The 16,053-nt window shown below is 33.1% G+C and overlaps 1 protein-coding gene across 6 annotated transcripts in view; it reads right to left on the reverse strand.

Moving 5' to 3' along the window:
• Positions 1–16,053, reverse strand: part of DIAPH3 (diaphanous related formin 3) — a 609,701-nt gene that overhangs the window by 288,830 nt on the left and 304,818 nt on the right. For all 6 annotated transcript variants that reach the window (XM_077158393.1, XM_077158392.1, XM_077158397.1 and 3 more), the window contains one exon: positions 7,602–7,697. In XM_077158393.1, the coding sequence (XP_077014508.1) occupies positions 7,602–7,697 (96 nt within the window). The remainder of the gene's footprint in view (positions 1–7,601; positions 7,698–16,053) is intronic.

Consider the following 16,053-nt stretch of genomic DNA (forward strand, 5'->3'; position numbering starts at 1 on the left):
TTGACATATGATTAAAAAAACTAAAACAGGTTTGGTCCACTAGAAATAAATTGGATTGTAATTATAAAAAAATCATAAAATCCCAGCATATATGTATGTCTAAACATGTGTTATTAGCGTGTATAAAATCTTTCAGCCTACTAAATAGTGCAGAAAAATTATTTTAAGGAAAATGCTAAGTGGTGCTTTCACTATAATACGCACTATAGACAATATGCCGCCCAAAAACCTTTGAACCAAACTAAAGCTTAAATATCCAACTCTATAAAATAAATTTTCATGGAAAACTGGCCAAAAGGATTAGATGGAACAACAGATGATTAATAAGAGTTTTAAGAATTTTTGGGGGGGATATCTCAAAAATGTAATGCTATAACATAACGATCTTCTCAAAAGGTATTGAGGTATATAAGAATGTATTCATGGCATTACATATAATGTTTTTGCTGTTTTCCCCTTAGTATACTATTATGTCCCTTCCTCTCAGCGACAGATGTCACTTTTTGAACATACACAGCTCTTCATATCAATAGTTTATTAATTTATTTTATATATGGGACATCTATGTCATTTGGTCATTTAAAGACATTATTTTTTACAGCATTCAGAAAACAGCACTGTTTCTTTCTAGGATGAAGGCTGTGTTACAGACTCTTGATGATGTTATGTATTACCTCCAGATGAATAACAAGGGATCAGCTATGTTTACATTACCAGCTTCAGTTACATATTTCTGAACCCAATTAATCATAAATATGGGAAGATAATGCTAGAAATTAAGAATGACTATAATCCTTAAATATCCACCAGCCCTTAATTTAAGAGAACACATGGTGATAACAACAAGATGGAACAAAGGATTTAAATGGCATGGTAATCAATAGATAGAGATTAATGGAATTAAAAAGGATAACCTGGCAGTAGACAATATGAAGCACAAAACTATAATATCTATATAATTTCAAAGGGATAATAAACGAATAATTGAAGAGGAGGGAACAAAATTTAAATCTTTACATCATGTGCAAAATAAAATGCAGAAGACTGAAGAATTAAATATAAATATTAACAAGAAAAATAACAAAATAAATTTAATATGACAAATTAACTCATATCTGGTTGAAAAATTTCTTAAGTACAAATGAAAAACATGCATAAAGATTGATATGACAACATAATAAGAAAATGCTAATTTCAAAGTACTTAAAACATAATTAAAAAGCAAACAAGTTGGGAATAATATTGAGAATATCCTCAAAATTCAGAATATTATTTTTTCACCAAATATAAACAAATCACCATATTACCATAAAGTCCAAATAAGAAAATAGGCAAAATACATGTAAAATCAAAAGAATAAGAAAATAAAATGACCAAAAATAGCATGTAATATGTTTAACCTTAGGAACGAAATTGTTAAGGCACCCCAGAAGTCTGGGATGCAAATTTAGTAAGAATGATCAGAAGCCTTGAAGCTATTGATACTCCTCCAGAAACAATTAATTCCACTCAAGAAACCTGGTCTATGAATACAACAAAAGATGTTGAAAAGGTTATACTTACTAAATTATCTTTTGGCATACTTTTTTAAATATAAAATTGTAAAGAACATAAATAAACAGAAATAGTATTGATGTAAAAAAAAAATTCACAATGTCAAATAGAAAAATTTAAAGTATGGAATTACTTTTGGTGCAAAATATATTAAGTAGGAGAGCAAGATATAATTTTATATTCCAGGCAGTATGGTAGAGTACCAAGATACCTCTGAGGATCTCTGCACCTGAATAACAGAAAAAGATGCTTTTAAATGTAATTCTAAGTTGTCCTAGATGAAGTAAAAGCAGGAATCCTGGGAAGTTAGTGGAGAATATATATGTAACCATGGAAACCTGGAAATTATATCATAGCTGTATACTGGGCAAACCACAGAACATAAGACCTAGTGCCTGGCCAAGGAGGGAAATCTAACAGAAGATCCCAGTATCAAATGAGGACTACAAAAGGGTTAACTCTCAGGCTTAAGGGGAATATGAAATACATTTGCCCTACAGAAAATAATGAAGAAAAACAGTAGGGAGAAAGGAAAAAAATTGTCCTGAAATTTTATTCTGTAAGCCAGATTTGGCTAATAGTCCAAATGTAAGCCATTTATAGAATAGATACATTAATTTAAAGAAGTCCCAAATTCTTAGGATCTCCAGAGAATTAGCAGAAACAAAAGCAAATCATCAGCTGGCCATATATGGAATTTACATTCATTCCTTGTTTGCTTCCTGTTCCACTGGGCAGCATGGGTGGTTGGTTTATTATGGGCAAGCCTAGCACACTGAGACAGGTGTGGCTTCTCAGGAGTCTGCTTTCACATGACAATCTAAAGAGGAGAAAAATGGTCCTTTCTTTTCTAAATTTAAACAGGAATAGCTCTCCAAAGACAAACTTTTATGGAGAAAGACGCAACACCATCTTATTTAAGTGTAAAATAAGGTAAGGAAAAGCCATCTCTCTGGAATCAGAATTATAGAAGAAAAAGCTTTGCCAGTAGACAGTGAAAAACAGGTAGCTGATCATGAATCATAGAACTAAAGGACAAAGGGTTGGGAGGGTAGACATAAGAAATCTAAAGGACATGGGTGGGTGGCAACATGGTCTCTGATTCCTTGTCTGAATGTATATAACTTTGAGACAACCAACCCCCATGAACAATTAGCCATATTTTGATGAGAACCAACTGGAGATGGGCAATACATTTTAAAAAGCTTAAAAAAATTGGACAGGAAACAAAAGCCCAATTAAAAATAAACAAGAAAATGTGAAGAAAAGTAGAAAAAAGTATATATGAGAAATAAAAAATATAATTTACTATAGAAATTAAAAACTCAGCAGATGAATTAGATAAGAAAATGGTGATGTGAAAGACAATGTTAAAGAAGTCATGAAAAAGTATCCCAAAGACACAAAGGCATGGAAAAATACTAAATAAAGGACTTGAAATATGAACAAGAATACCTAAAAGTTGTCCAAGTGGAATTTCAAAAGGAAATCACAAAAATAATAGGAAAGAAGCATATATGAAGAAATAATGCCTGAGAATTTTCCAGAATCACTGAAAGAAACAAATATCAGCTCAAGGAGACTGGACAAGTCCCAAGCATAGTAAATAAAAAGCCATATTAGATCACTTGCACAATATGAAGCACTGATAAAGCTGTGGAGAGGGACTATTAGCTGATAATGGAAAAGGAAATTGGTACAAAAATAAAACAGGAATATACTTTGAAAAAGTCATATACTTGGTAGGAGTCATTAAACATTTTCTGGTACAGTGCCATACTGTAAATATTTTAGGCTTTATAAGCCTAGAAGTCTATGTCATAACTACCCAACTCTGCTACTGTAACATGAAAGCAGCCATAGACAGTATGTAAGCACATGCCCCTGACTGTGTACCAACAAAACTTTGTTTATTAAAAAAACTAGATTGAGCTTGAAGGCCATCATTTGCTGATCCCTGCCTTAGTACCAACAAAAACTGGAAACAATCCAAACAGCACCTAACCACTGAATATATAAATAAATTATGATATTCAAAAATCCAGAATATCCCACTATGATGGAAATTAATATCCTACAGCTGGAGGCATTAACATGGTATGATTTTATTTATATAAAGTTCAGAACAAATCAATACTAAATAACTTAGTGCTTAGAGACATGGACATGGTTGGAAAATTATACAAAGAAAAAGAAGGGAATATTTAACATTAATATTCAAGCTAATACCAACATTTAAGATAATATTTTTGAATGAGAACTTCTGAGAAGGAGGGAGAGACAAGATCAGAGAGGGTCATAAAGAAGCCTCTAGAGTGGGCCACGGTGGCTCAGCAGGCAAGAATACTCGCCTGCCATGCCAGAGGACCCGGATTCGATTCCCGGTGCCTGTCCATGTTAAAAAAAAACAAACAAACAGAAGCCTCTAAAATAATTAACGTTCTATCTCTTGAGGTATGGCTATTTGATTTGTTATTATTAAAACAGCATCGTGTATTTTATATAATATATCCTAACAAAATAACTAAAAATAATTCAAAATAAATAATAAATGAAAAGAAAATGCATGAAAAAAAGAGAGATAACTATAGTAAAGAGAGGTCTGAACTTCGCTCTAAGCTACTAGGAGATAACCTCTAAACCCTTGGGATACCTTGCCTGATCTGCCTGATAAGAGTGACTTCGTATACCTGGAGGCCTTGAGTCATACTAGGTAGTCTATGCTAACACGGCCAAAGTCAGTTACACAGGCAATCAACCATATCTACACGACCTGGTCCCAATAAAAACTGGTGACACCAAAGTTGGGTAAACTTCCCTGATCGGCAGTGTTCCATGCATATTGCCAAGCATGGCTCCTAGAAGTTAGTGCGGTCCAGAACTCCAATGGGAAAGGAAAATTAGAAGCTTCAGCCTTAGAACTATCCTGGACATTGACCCAGGCACCTCTTCTCTTGAATTATCTTAATCTGTATCCTTCCATTGTAATAAAATTCAGGCATGAGTATAACAGCTTTTACTGAATTCTGTGAGTCCCTCTAACAAATTATCAAATCTGAGGTTGGTTTTGGGTCCCCTCACTTTGCTAATAAAAACTGTATGATATCAGCTATATAGTTATGTAAATAAATAAGTAATGTATACATAGAAAAACAAAGAAAAGATGAAACGTTATAGATTTTTTTGTGGATGTAGATAACTTATTCCTTTACATACTTCTATATTTGTAATTTGCAGCACTACTTACAAGTATTATTCTATACTTAAAATAGAATATATGATTAAGCATAAATATTTTTAAAGATCAAACTGGTTAGTTTTTTCTAACTAATGAACAAGTTATCCCTTGGCAAACATGTGCTATAAAAAAATAAGGGCAAAAAAATAAGAGTTGAAAATGCCCTTAACATCTAAAACAATTCAGAAGACAAGTACAGACAGTATATTTTTTTAATATTGAAAAAAACATAGAGGGTACTAAGTTAAAACCTCCAAAAGACCCATTAAAATCAATCTTTTTACTAACACACATCTTAGCCTTCAAAACGTGACTATATGGATCCCAGTGGGAAGCTTTGGGTTCACTTAAGGAGCAGAAAGTGTGCAGGTTTTGGAATCGGTCATCCATGTTTTCTGCAAAGGAACTTATAAATATTTAATGAATGAATTTTTAACCTTTCCTCACAATTCTATAGAATATTCCAGTTAAGAAGCATCTAAAAGAAATGATCAAATGTAGCCCCTACCATCATTTCTTCAACAAACTTTAACGTGAATTCCTCCATTTTACTATCAGTGTTGCACTACAAACCACTGTTTTACTGTAATTTATCTTATTCAAAAAACAGTTGCCACTATCATAAGACTCTCCTCAGGATTCAGTGTCTCAAAAGACTGAATTTCATAGTTGAAAACCAACTGTGAATCAAACTATAATTACAGTAAAGATTATAGGCTGCTAAACCTTCTTAAAGCTTAAATCAGAACACTTGCTACAATCAGAAAGGGCAGGAATAACATTAGAATGGATTACATCATAAGATGATACAGTACAAATTCTGGATCTTTTGATCTTATACTTTAAAACGTGTTTATTAATTAAATGAATGGGATCTGCATCCTCTAGCTAAAGCAAACAAGACAACTAGGATCCATCACTATGGTAATAATATGATTTTATTATCTGGAAACAGGAATTGATATAGCCTATACTATTAGCTATTTTTAGAATGAGCAATCTTATTCAAGTCACTTAGCAGTCACACCAACAATTTTCCCTGTTTATAATATAAATGCTAATATCTATCTGATGGGGTGTAGTAAAGATTAAAGGGTCAAGTACAAAACTAGCACACAAAGGTAATCAGCAAGTGTTAGCTATTATAATTAAATCGGAAATCCTATTTAGTACATACTCTAATATATTAATAATTCTCAATAACCTGTTCAACAAGTCAATTATTCAAGTTTGAGATGGATATTTAGGCTAACTTATCATGGATAACCCATCTAGAAAGAATTCTACTAAAAAAGAACATTTCTTCATTCTATAACAAGTCTGTTTAGAGTTACTATCAGTTTGTAATGCCAGTCATAGACATTTTTCAAGACAAAATAATCTCTTTTAGGTCACAGAGTACAGGACTTTGTAGCATTATCTTTTATACCTCAGGGCTTTGAACTGAAACAATGTTCCCATATAGGCAAATTTCTCGAAATATCTGTATCATGTAACAACCCCCAAAATCTCAGTGGTCTAAGCACAACCAAAATTTATTTGCGATTCATACTACGTTCCAACACACACCAGAAAGACAGGGCTCCATTAGTTATTATCCTCACAGGTGACTAATAGACTCCATTCTGCCAATCTGAGATGAGAGGGAGGCAAAAGGGAACATTGGAGCTTCTCAAATCAGTAATTAAATATGTCCACCCAAAAGTGACATCACCTTCACTTGCACTTTCATTGGCCCAAGCAAGTCCTTACTTGAAGGGGACAAGATAGAAGTAACTACTTGCGCTCAAAAAAAGAGAACTGACTATCAACCAACAGCATTAATGCCTTCATATTCTCCATGGGGATCTTTGCAGGCCTACATTGTAGAAACAGGATGGCCCTCTGTTTTAACAAGTATCAAAATAAAGAGGTCCCAAAACCTTTGCAAAAAGAATGACAGCTCTACCTTTTGCATACATAGCATTTATTATAAATCCCTTGTTAATCAGCTGTATAGATCGTTATTCTCTCACTAGAGAATTTTGTTCCAGTACCCGCTAGTAATTCAGACACACTAAAAGCCACATTAACTCATCATCCCTCTAGATTCCCCACATAATGTGTGTCTCCTGCACCATGAGAAACTAATATATACAGATCACATTATCTCAGCTCCAAGCAGAATTATCTTTGATGCATTTAAGATACAGTTAGAAATGAGTTTGGAGCAAAACTATTTACCCTCTTCTCCCAGAATAATTCAGTCAAGAAGACAATTCAATACTAAGTATTTAGCTACTGCACTAGTAATTAAATCTAAAATATTTCGAGTCAGCATTTTTGAGGTAAGGCTTTGAATGGCTCAGATGAGCGAATGGAATTCATTTTACTGATCATTCTTATTTACATTACTATCCCAAATCCCTTTGGGTGTGTTCAAATATCACAAATAATAGAGATTTAGATATATAAAAGAAATAATCCATCACCATTTTTTATATATCACACTTGAATTCATTAATTCTTTATTTTTACACTTTAAAAACAGATTTTAAAGGAATGTTTTCTTTTTCAGTTAAAGCAGACACGATTTCATTCTAAATTCTTTCTCATCTTTACCTTCTAATATGCATTAAACTTCTGAAGAATTTAATCACATAGCTTGGCTAGGAAAGGAAAATTATCTCTGAATTTATTATGCAAATAATAATAATAATAAAATTTAAATAGCATAAAGTGAAATACAAGTCAGAAAGAAATTAAATAATTTAAAGGAACCAGCTTACTGAGTTTTGATAATTTAATAATATTGAAATATGATGCTTACAAAGGTTTTGAGCAATTTTAGAATCTAGAAATTTAAGTTCTTTAATTTTTTTCTTAACAGCTTTCTTTGCTTCAAAATCTTCCTCTTCTCTTCTCTCTGTAAAAGCAAAGATAGATCCATGTTAGAGTCAGTAAGACATCCAATTGCCAAAGGTCAGGAAGTGAGCTTTCTATCATCAAAGAATCTAAAAAAGATATAAATCTTTTAAATTATACAGCTATAAAATAATAAAAAATAGATATCCCAAGAGCTAAGCTGTTTCAGATAGATATAGGTAGCTCTCAGGCTAGATAAAACTTCTAAAAGTAAATATTTGGAAGTCTAGCAGGAAAAACAAAATTAAAACTGGTATGCTAGGAAAGAAACCTACACCATTCATTACAAGAATAAAATACAGTCAAGTCATTTGATCACTATACAGCTTGCAAATACAAAAGTTAACATACTAACACTCAGGATGGGTTCAGAAGATAGCTCTAAAATATATAACAAAAACAAACACCCAGGTTTCTTATCTTTAATATTACATGCTTATTTTAAAATGCAGTTCATACAAAACTGAAAGAGTAAACTATTTATTTGACAAATTTTGAAAAACAGTCAAATTTTAACATTAGGCTTATTTTATCAAAATATTTCAAAATCAACAAATACATTTAACTTCTCTATCCTTGCTAAAAATACATCATAAAACAAATGTATTATGCTATGCAACAGTATCTAACCTGTGCTTATAGAAGAGCATATGATAGTCAAGGTTAACAGCTAGACCCATAAAATGATCCTGTTACCCTCCTTCTACTTTAAGTACATGGATTGATCAATGTCAGTCATCTTATAAAATTAGGATCTTGATAATAAAGAACAATGGGGCAAAGTGTTTAGGTCTATATACACAAATAAATTACTAATGATGGTGAAAATGCACAAAATTAATTAAATGGTTGTAAGAATTTTATACATTAAAGATGGCATATTATTACTATTTTTATATTAGAAAGAAGAATCACATATTAATCCACATTTTATTCAATTTCACTTTTTATTTCCTTTTGAACTGTTGATTCATTAGAAAAAACATAAATTTTTTAGCATATATAGTACAAGATAGGAATCGAATTTTAGGCTTTTTCAAAACAACTATTAATAAATTATCTCTTTACCATTTTATGAATAATCAGCCATCTTTCTCAATTGAATTTAAATAGCATTATTCTATAATTAATATCCAGATATACCAGGTCTGCTTTTGGCCTTCCAATTCTGTTCCATTTTTCTGTATGCTATTCTTATGTTATTTCATTTTGTCTTAAGTACTATACATTCATGATATATTTTATAAACTGGTTGTTGAAATTATTTTTCTTTTCTAGATTTTCTTGTCTTTTCTGACTTAATTTTCCATTTAAACTTTAGAATAAATCAAAAGTTCAAAAAAGAAGATCCATTAGATTTATATATGAAATGCAAAGCATTTATAGATAGACTCAGGGACATTTGCCATCTTGACAAGCTTGAAATTTCCCAATCATGAACATATGCCTTAATTATTCAACATAGTTTTCTTCATAAAAGATCTGTATATATTTTGTCAATGTTGATCCTAATGACATCTAAATTATACTTCCAAGTATTATTAAAAGTATAGAGGAGGGGAAGGCTGGCTAATCATACATTTCTCCACTAAACTATATAATCAGTTACCACTGGAATATAGATGTTTTGCAAATTTTGGATGTTTTATAATCAGCACTTTATTCTTTCATTCAAATAAGAATATTAAGCACAAACTAAAAAGAAGGGGCTATATTAGGCAATATGGATATAGGCTAAACAAGATACAAACATCCTTGTTTCACAGTACTTAAGGTCCAATAGATGCAACAGCAAATGGTAATTACAATACACAGGTTTATCAGTGAAGCTTTAGTAAACACCACAGAAGCATAAAGAGCACATGTCAGGGACAGTGACCCATACTAGTCAGGGACAATCTTCTTGGAATAAATGATATCTAAGCTAACACTTGAAAGAGAAACAGGAGTAGCAAGGTGAGTAGGTTTCTAGGTTGAGGGTGAAAGGACACAGATAATGGAAAGATAATGTTTAAAGGTCTAAAGGTGCAAGAAATTGGAGGGCATAGAAAGAAGTGAGGATAGTAAGGGCAGAGACTATTAAGTAGAGATAAAGGACAGCATATATCAGTCAGATACAAAATTATACAGGATCTTTTCGGCCATGTTAAGAAGTCTGTATTTTACCCTCAGGGCAATAAACAGTCACTAAAAGTTTAATATGTGAGAGATAACATGAGAATTGCATTTTAGGAAAACTCAGGCTTGAAGGTAACTGAAAAAGTGGCAAAAGCAACAACAGAAGGGCATGACAGAAAGGAGCTACAGTAATTCAAATGATAGTAGAAGGGGCCCCCATCTAGGGAGCAGTAACAAGAATGGAAAGAAGAGATGAGTCCCAGAAGTAGAATGGAAAGTAGATTAATTATTGGTCAAGCTCAGACCTCTCACCCTAACTGCAGACTTACATATCCCGCTGTCTACTCCCCATATCTCTATTTTGAGTTCTAACGGTAGGTCGATTTAACAAATCCCAAACCAAACTCCTGATACATAAACCAACCTCCACACCAGCTCTTCCAACAGCTTTCCTCATCTCAGAAAATGTTCTTATTCCAGTTGCTTAAATAAAAAATCTCAGCAATCCTTCTATTTCCCTCACAAGAACATCTAATCCATCATAGAATCTGGTTGTTTCTATCTCCACAATATTCATCAAATCCAAGCATTCCTCACCACTTCCTTGACTATTGCTTCTCCCTTCTTGCAGGCACCATCTTTTTCACCTGGATCACAATGACTTTCTAACTAGTGTCCTGACCTCCAGGTTTGAACAATTGTAGTTTCTTCTCCACACTGCAGAAGATAAATCCTGTTAAGACTTAAGAATAGCCTTCCTTGGTTGTTCCATATAGGATAGCAAACTCCCAGGACTTCCTCTAACGATTGCTCTGGCTTTTATTCTCCTTCAAAGCATTTATAATACACATATCATAAATTTGATATTCTCTTCCTATATCGGAACATAACTCACTTGGAGGCAGAAACTTTGTTCACCACAGTATCCATACCACCAATAAGGCCTAGAACATATTAGATATGCATCTGCTGGGTATATGCATATTTGATTGTGTGTACATCTGCATGAACCAGAAGAGTAAAGGAGAGAGAAGGGGATATCTAGCCTTAGGTAACTGGGTGGATGATGACAGTACTGTTTATTTCTGCAATAAATGAGGAGAAAAAGATTTGGACTAGTTTGGTTTTAGACATGTTCAATTTGAGGGGCTCTTATATACTTGTCTGCTCACATACATAGTTACCCAAATCACAGATGTGAAAAAAAGAAATCTGGAATGAAGACAGAGGTATCAGTAATAATAATTATTCCACTGATTGTCACAAATTTTCTAGGTAACAGCAAATAGTGGCATTAGTTTCCTTATTCCCTGATTGAAATCTTCTGTTTATCTTGTTACATTAGCTAAAAATTTCAGAAGGCCAATAAAAATGTTAGTGGGCTTCCTTGCCTTAACCTGACCAAATGACAATCCTCTACAAATTAAAAATGTATGTAGGGCAGTATGATGGTGGCTCAGTGGCAGATTTCACTCCTGCTGTGGCAGATTTCTCGCCTGCCATGCCAGAGACCTGGGTTTGATTTCAGGTGCCTGCCCAGGCAAAAAAAAAAAAAAAAAAAAAGATATATTTCATTTTCTCATCTCTATTCCCAAGAGAAGGGTAGAATAATTTTTTTAAACCAGTGTACTTCTCATCAACATATGTATCCCTTCATTTTCTGAAATATTTTCTAGTCTACCTAAAGAACAGTCAAAGAAAATCAAGTAATCTTCAATTTTAAATAATTTGAGATAAAAATTTAAGAATTAACATTTACTTGGCACCTAATAGGTACTGTATTAAACTCTTCCTGTTTTAGTTTCTTATATTAGTCTCACAATAGTAATCTTACTACTATTACTGCTACTGCCACCATTTTAATCATCATTACAATAATGATGTGGAAAATGAAGCTTACGTTAAGCAACTGTAAGCAACAGACCTGATAAAAGAAAGCAGATCATCTGGCTTTGACTCCATTATTCTTTCCACTATTTATGAAGTATATTAGGTGTAACAGTTAAAAAAAAAGTTTACCAACCAAATTTGACCACCTCAATCTCCAACCTTCAAATGGAGAGTGAAACAATTTTATTAAATTCTTGTATTAAAATTACAAATAAAACTCTTAATAAGTGTAATGTATCAGCATACTGAAAATACAATCAAATTATAGACTTGCTGCCATTTTCTCTGCTACCATAGAGTCAAAGGATGGTGGGTAAAAGACAACTTAAATGGTGAGCAAAAAGTGGACAAAGGGAAAGTAAGAACAGTTTTCTGAAAGAAAACAATGATCAAAATACCAAGGTAGAAATATACAAAGTATACTTAGGGTGACATGAAATCAGAAATAAGCATATTATCCAAATGGACTGATTTGGGTAAAATCTTTCAAAGTGAGAAATAACAGAAAATGAAGTCAGTGGGGGTGAGCATGCAGTGTGATAATGGGCTACCTCAAATCAGTAGAAAACCAATGAGAAATTATGCAAAGGTCACTGATAATGTAACATCTAAATGTTGGCAACAATAAGGATAAATTAAAGAGGAATAAGAATAAAGGAGTAATTTTAATGGAAATAAGTTTTTATACAAAATACTATTTCAGTTATCCATGCTGACAATATCCCTGTGAAATGCTGTCACACCAGAAGAGAGTGCAGGTTCCTGCAGGGAACTCAGGCTTGGAATCCTGAGAGCAGATTCTATATCCCGGCCCCACCGTGGATGAGTAACTGAACCAGTGGCTTAGATCCCTCATCTATAACATGGGGACAAGAAGCCTTCTGAGCGCACTTGTGGAGAATGAAATGGGATCAGTAGTGCCTTCATGTAACTACATGAGAAGTAAAAAGTAAGGGACAGAATCAGAGTGCATAACCACAATTCAGCCCCTGAGAGCAAAGCACAGCTCAAATGCAATTCTGTCCACTGGGGGAGATCCTTCTAAAGCCAAAATACGTTTTCACTAGAAGACCAGATTTTCTCAGTATAAGATGGAATTCTGAATTGTAAAATCAGGTTATTAGTGCTATCTATGCTTGTGATCTAGTTTTTTTGCCATTAAAGGCTGGTGTTTAATCTTACTTCCTAGAGATGCTGTGGAAGGCTGCATTTTTCCCAAGAGAAGATTAATACTGTTCAAAAACAGTTCTGATCACTAACACAGCATATGCCACATATTATAAGGGTTTTACGTCAAACTGAAGTCAAAGATGACAAAACTGTCTATGTTGCTGAAAGCCATGAACTGAAAAAGTCTTTTTAAATTATACTTTCTCTTTATTCTTTTTCTATTTTTAAAGTTTCAAACATAGCAGCAAAATTACATAAAGAATCTCCTTTCAAAACCATTTCTTTCATGCTCAATTTTCCATTAAAAATCATAGTTCTGTAGTATATACTTAATACAGCTTATTCCAGTTCATTTTCCATTATGTTCTAATCAGATTCATTAAAAATGTGACATTTTTTAAGGAATAAGATTCCATATAAATTTATCATAAATTATTTCACCATTACAAAAATAATTCCTAGAATATGCAGTACTAAATGTACACGTAGTTAGTAGAGGTATCAAGGATAGTAAGTAACAGAGTTTCTCTTTCCAGAATTGCACCTTCTAAATCAGTAAATGCAATAATTGTTTATTCTATTCTGTTGGTTAAATAAATTCTATGTCATTATGCTTTCAAAAGTATTAAGCATGTTAAAAACTTTTCTAGTATTCATTTTAATGCAAATGTTATTACATTTTATGCAATAAATTAATCTTTTTCATTAGATTAATATTATTTAGATTTGAGAGGATAAAAGGATACGTATCTGATTAAATAAGCATTCTCTATGGTACTGAGAGAAGCCAAATAAATTCAACTTGACTACAGAAATAAAGCAAGCATAAATTATTTATTTGGGAAATGAAAAAATGAGGCCAGACACAGTCTGCAAATGAAGTACAGGTTCAGGGTAGGGTAACATCTATAAACTAGAGATTTGTGCATAATTGTTGTTTTTCTTCTTTGCTTTCTAACAGCTGCGGTTCTGAGAGGTTAATAAAAGTATCAAAAATTTAAGAAGCAGAACAATCCTTGAATACAGAGGTCAATCCCTTCACTGTACAGATGAGGAAACTGGAGCAAAGAGAATATAAATTATATGCACAAGTGACACATAAGAGCTTGGCTGTGACCAGATCCCCAATTCCTGGGAACTGTCCATCACAACACAGGCCTAGGGCAGCCTCTGGGACAGGTATTCTGTAAGAGAAAAGCAGTCCACAACCAAGTACATAAAAGAAAGATAACTTCCCAAGCTTTAATTGACCCAATTTTGCCTTGCTGTACAAGTTTACTGGGAGAGCAAGTAGAAAGATGAATGGGTTTGGGGAAGGGAAGAGAAAATGCTTGGTCTCTGGAATACAAATTAAATCCTGCTCTGGAATGAGCAGGATTTAAAGGTACGGAAAGAACTATAGCTCCCAAGGGAGATTCAAGAATTCTCTCATAATTACCTCTCCAGTGGTGGATAACTTTGGATGGGGTGCAGTTATTCAACTCTATAAAGTTAACTGGAGTACACCTGAGAGTTTCAAGGATCAGAATTTGAGAATAGGCAAATGACTGAAAAAGGAAAATAGTTTGTGTGGGTTAACAATATTGGTGGCTGTGACAGGCCAAATACGGTTTCAAAGAAGATTTAGCCAGCACAAAGGCAGAAGATAAGAGAATGCACAAAAAAAACTGAAAAAACATGGGATGAACTATTTTTAAGTTGGCAATATATCCTTGGTAAAATTTCAAAGTAAATGTGTTGATATTAAAAACCATAACTGTAGGGCGGGCCGCGGTGGCTCAGCGGGCAAGAGTGCTTGCCTGCCGTGCCGGAGGACCCCGGTTCGATTCCCGGCCCCAGCCCATGTAAAAAACAAACAAACAAACAAAATATAATAAAACAAGAAAATGTTTAAAAATGTTTCCCTTTCTTCCTCCCTTCCTTCCTTCTCTGTCTTTCCTTCCTTTCCTCCCTCTCTCTAAAAAAAAAAAAAAAAAAAAAAACCATAACTGTATAAATAGCTTTAGTCATATCTGATCTGTCAAACCCAGTTTTAATATTTCTAGGCATATAAATAAATGGTTATGCATCTAACTACATAGAAAATAATCATAGGAGAAACAGATAGGCTATTTTTCTATTTACATATTAATATATGAGTGCCATAACTAATCAGTATTTTACTAGCAAAAAGATGCCTATTTGGCAATCCAAGGCTAAGAATTATATAATATATAGGAAGAGTGGCTGAAGCACTAAATTAAATTTTGTGGAACAAATTATTCCACCTTTTGCAATCATCAAAAGAATAGCAGATAAATGCATATTTCTCTTTCTGTGACACTCAATTTTAGTAGACAATGTCATGAAACAAATAGTCTTGAAGGACACACTCAAGCTCTACACAGATAAGGGGAAGATTTTCGCTATTTAGCAAAACCTTAACTAAGGTAGAATTGGTACCTTTTTTTTTTTTGCACATTGTCACATATTCAAAAGGTTTATTAAGGCTCTAGATATATAAAAAGATTAAAACAAATAATAATGCCTATAAAGCTGACCCCAGAATTTGTTTCCTCTCTTTATTCTTATATCAAATAATAAATAGATCAAAATATTTTATGAAATTTGCTTGATCTAGAAAGACTTTTGCACCACAGGAAATTAGCTAACCTCCTCATCTCAAAAGCGTTACCCCTACCAACCAAAAAAGAAACACTCTAGAGTTCCCCTTATGTATAAGTACCCCTTCATAACCAAAGATTTACACAGGTGGAAAAATAGGAGCTCAAAGAAAATAACAGAGCATCACCCTCCAAATTCACACAATCACAACATCTCTATTTTAGCAAGTTGCACATTGGAGAGGAAAAAACCCTGATACGGTTAAACTTTTTTATCAGTATATCTTAGTGTTCATTGTTTTAATAAAATTAGTTGCAAACTGACATGAGCACTGATTGAATGGACTGAAAGTACAAGGGAGGTAAGTAAAAGGAATCAGGAAGAGATAATTAAAAATTCAGCTAAAAGAATAATGAGTCATTTCTCATGGAACTTTTCTTCTTGGCTCATCACAACTTAAATTTTTATTATGTATCCTCTGCAGCTTCCCACTATAAGGAATTTTTCTAGCACCTGACCCCTATGAATATTTCCCAAGTGCTGATGTTTCCCAATCGTGGAATAATACATGTACT

This window comes from Tamandua tetradactyla, chromosome 4 (assembly GCF_023851605.1).
Source record: "Tamandua tetradactyla isolate mTamTet1 chromosome 4, mTamTet1.pri, whole genome shotgun sequence".
Classification (NCBI taxonomy): domain Eukaryota; kingdom Metazoa; phylum Chordata; class Mammalia; order Pilosa; family Myrmecophagidae; genus Tamandua; species Tamandua tetradactyla.